General features: G+C 45.1%; 1 protein-coding gene across 1 annotated transcript in view; it reads right to left on the reverse strand.

Moving 5' to 3' along the window:
* Nucleotides 1-1,674, reverse strand: part of LOC109926523 (insulin-like growth factor-binding protein 5) — a 13,370-nt gene extending 11,696 nt beyond the window's left edge. The window contains exon 1 of the mRNA XM_048618890.1: nucleotides 1,258-1,674. Within this exon, the coding sequence (XP_048474847.1) occupies nucleotides 1,258-1,588 (331 nt within the window). The 5' untranslated portion in view covers nucleotides 1,589-1,674. The remainder of the gene's footprint in view (nucleotides 1-1,257) is intronic.
* Nucleotides 1,675-3,939: the final 2,265 nt, after the last annotated feature.

Here is a 3,939-nt window from a genome sequence, read left to right on the forward strand (position 1 = left end):
AGTGCTGCTGACCTGCACAGCCAGCTAATGTGAGCTGGTTGATGAGTGTCCCTCACCAACCTCAGGTTGCAGCTTCAAGTCCTACTGGGAGAAACTTGACCTCAAAACCCAGGCTGGCACTCCGCTGCAGGCAGTGCCTCACTACCTTGTGGGGGGGGGCCGTACCCTCTCCATGGGGATTTAAAAAAATCCCGTGGCACTATTTTGAAGAGCGGAAAAGTTTCACCCGGTGTCTTGAACGGAAGTTATCACTGAACCAACGTCAAGCAAATCGTGGCATCTTCTTGGGCACAAACTAACGACCGTTTTTGCAACGTTAAAGGTGGGATGGGGAACAAGGGCATTCAGATGCTGTGATGTCACGACAAGCAAGAAACAAAAGCATGTGCTTCTTTTAGATACTAACATGATTTCTGAAATTATGTATGGACATGCAATATTTTGAATTCTGCACGCTCCGTCCACCCTAACTGTTTCTATTACATCTCGGTGAACACTTTTTACAGAGTTTCGACTCTCCCGCTTGCTTAAACCTTTTATAAAGCAGAACTACGGAGATTTGAAACAAAAACAAGTTGCGTGAGAAACTCAGCAGCTCTGGCAGCATATGATTTCAAATGCCATTTTGGAGAAACACAGCTGAATGACCTCCTGTCCAATGATAGTCCTGCCATTTTCCTTCCTATTCAGAAGGCGGTAACTTTTCAAATTGCCACCCATTCTTGGTTACCTGACCCAGTACCCCCGTGCCAGCTGTGATGAGAGAGTGTTCGACAGGAGACAGGAGCCCCAAAAGGGGTAAAAAAAAACTCCTGTCCTATCCTCGCCTGTTTAATATTCACACACACAGGGCTGTCCCTGTCTTATACCACTCACCTGCCTTTCTTCATTAAAGAGAAAACAGACTAAAAACATCTCAACCTGACTATACCCACAACGGACTTCTTTCAACTACCTTGTCTCCTCCCTCCCTCAGATCGCCGTCCAATGAATCGTAGAATCTCGACAGAGCAGAAGGGGGCCACTCGGCTCATCGACTCTGCACCAACTCTCATCCGACACAAACCTACTCTCCTCCCCAACCAATCCTCGTAACCCCGCATTTCCCATGGCCAATTCACCTAACCTGCACACCTTTGGACTGTGGTTTTGAACAGTTTCTTCATATTTGCGTTGACCAAACCCGAGGGCAACCACTTGTTGCTCAATCTGACCTGAAAGGAGGTAAAACTTCTCCGGCCGTGCCGGGTGACTCACCCTCCCGCTGGATTTGGTTCCTCCGCTTGACGCTGCGACAAACCGCCCGCCCTTGCAGCAACGCTTGGAGCGGTGCTTTGTCTCCGCTGCGTGGAATGCATCTGAGGCTAGACGCGCAACTCTCGGTGTAAACGCCGCACGCAGCTCCCTCGGCCAGCGCGCATGTCAGGCAGCAGCCGCAGCCGGACTCCTTCACAAGCTCGCAGCCCCGCGGGGGGTGGCAGGCTGACAGTGCCCGCTCGTTGCATGGAGCACACTCGATCATCGCGCCCAGTGCCCCCAGCCGCCCGGGCACCCCGATGCAAGCCAGCAGTACGCAGACCCTGAGCATGGTTTGCAAGAGCTTGACCCGCTCCACGACATTACTTAGCCTGCTCGTCCCCCCTTTTTAAATAAGCAAGCAGCAGGGCCAGGCCACGGAACCTGGACAACAAGACGGGGTGTCGGTACTCAACTGGGCAGGGGTAGCCCCTCCCTCATAACTCTCCGCCTCTATCGCTGTAAATCGGGTGCCCTATAGACAGTAACGTGATGTATACACACATACACACAAATTTGTTTTTACTTTATAACTACTATTTTCACATTTCTCGTTGAGGAATGTTTCTTTTAGCTAAGTATTTCTTGTAGATAACTGTTTCTTGGTAATCTTTTTTTCCCTATTGCTAAATATTCGGGAACATGAGTTTCTTGTCAAGAATTTTTTTTATACACAGCTATTTCTTGTAGCTAAATATTTGTTGTGGATAGATGTTTGACAATATAAGTATTTATTCTAAATACGTTTTACAAATCTTTCATGGAAACAAAAATCTGATTTTTTTTGTTTTGCAAGTAAACATTTCTTGTAGGTAGGTATTTCTTGTATTTCTAAATATTTCTTTTGGATAGGAATGCATTTGAAAATATAAGTATTTATTGTAAATAGGTATTGCTTCTATTTGACATATAAACATTTCTTACAAGTATGTTTGTTCATAAATTAGTTATCGTTAGTAAGTCTTTGTTTGTAAACTACCTTAGAACACATTTCTTACAGATCAGAATTTTCACATATAAGTTTTCTTTGAATTCTTTCTTAGGATGGGAGAATTACTAACAAATTGGGCATTTGTTGACCATCCATGAGAAGGCAGTGAACCACTGCATCCACTTGGTGTAGGTAGACCCACAATGTCATTATGGAGAGTGTTTCAGGATTTTGGCCCAGGGACACTGAAGGAACAGTGATTATATTTAAGTCAGGATGGAGAGTGGCTTGGAGGGGAACTTGAAGGTGGTGGTGTTCGTATATAACCGCCCTTGCCTTTCTATATGATAGTAGTCATGGTTTTGGGAGGTGCTGTCTGAGAAGCCTCAGTGAATTTCTGCAATACACTGCTGTTACCAAGCATTTACAGTGTAGGGAATGAATGTTTGTAGGTGTAGTGTTAAACAAGCCAACTGCTTTGTCCTGGATGATGTTGGAATTGAGGCAAGTGGGGAGTATTTCATTCACACTCCCGACATTTGCCATGTAGCTTTGTCCAAAGAATAATGTCAGAATAAGTATTTTTGTGCAGATATGTGCTTTTTATAAAATGTTATTTTTGTATTTTTAAAAACAACTGAAGTGTTCCACAGCTGATAGTTTTCAGTGAGTGGAAATGTTATTGCTGCAAATGTTAACAAAGACAGTAAATATTAAACATTCATTCCACTTGCTCTTGGTTTCTGCCACAAACTTTGTTCTCTAGCTGTCAATTTCATCCCTTTCCCTGGTCACTATTTTAGGCTGAAACAGGTCATTCGCAACCTGGCCTCAGAATTAACGAGCACCAATTTAAGACCGAGATATGGAGGAATTTTTTCTCTGAGTATTGTTGGAACTGCCCTTACAGCTCTGTGTGGCAAAGAGAGTCCTTGTGTATATTGAAGGCTGAGATAGATAAATTCTTCATCAGTAGGAGGAATCAAGTGTTGAGGGAAAGGACAGGAAAATGGTGAGGACTGTCAGACCAGCCATAATCCTGTTGAATGGTGGAGCAGGCTTGAGGAGCCAAATGGCCTACTCCTGTTCCTATGGAGTTAGTTGGCAGAACTTCCAACTACACATTCTCTTCATCAGCAAGACTGCATACTTCCAGCTACATAACATTGCCTGCCTCCAGCTTTGCTTCAGCACTCCTGCTGCTGCAACGCTTAATTGTGCCTTTGTTACCTCTCGATTAATGATTTCAAAGCACACAAGCCTGGCCTGAAACATTCTACCCTCCAAAAACAGAAATCATCCAATAATCTGCTGCCTCTATTGTGACTCATCCTTTAGCTCTGTGAACAATGACCTAACGTTAACTCCCGATCCATCATCCTTGTTTTCAAAACCCTTTGCTTTACCTAACTCTGTAATCTCCTGCAGCCCGACAAGAATGCAGCGCTCCTCCAATTGGCCTCTTGCACATCATCAATTTCCTCAGACCTGGCATTTGCAGACACGCCTTCAGTTGCATGTACTCTAAACTTTGGAATTCCCTCCCAAAAATCACTTCTTGACCAGTTCTGTATTAAAGGACTGCCTATTTCCCTCCCCACTCCATCTGCCCTCCATAGGGACTGCTCTCTCCGTGACTCCCTTGTCCGCTCCACACTCTCCACTAGCCCCACCACCCGCGGCACCTTTCCCTGCTAGGAAGTGCAGGGAAC

Source organism: Rhincodon typus, chromosome 41 (assembly GCF_021869965.1).
Source record: "Rhincodon typus isolate 14 chromosome 41, sRhiTyp1.1, whole genome shotgun sequence".
Classification (NCBI taxonomy): domain Eukaryota; kingdom Metazoa; phylum Chordata; class Chondrichthyes; order Orectolobiformes; family Rhincodontidae; genus Rhincodon; species Rhincodon typus.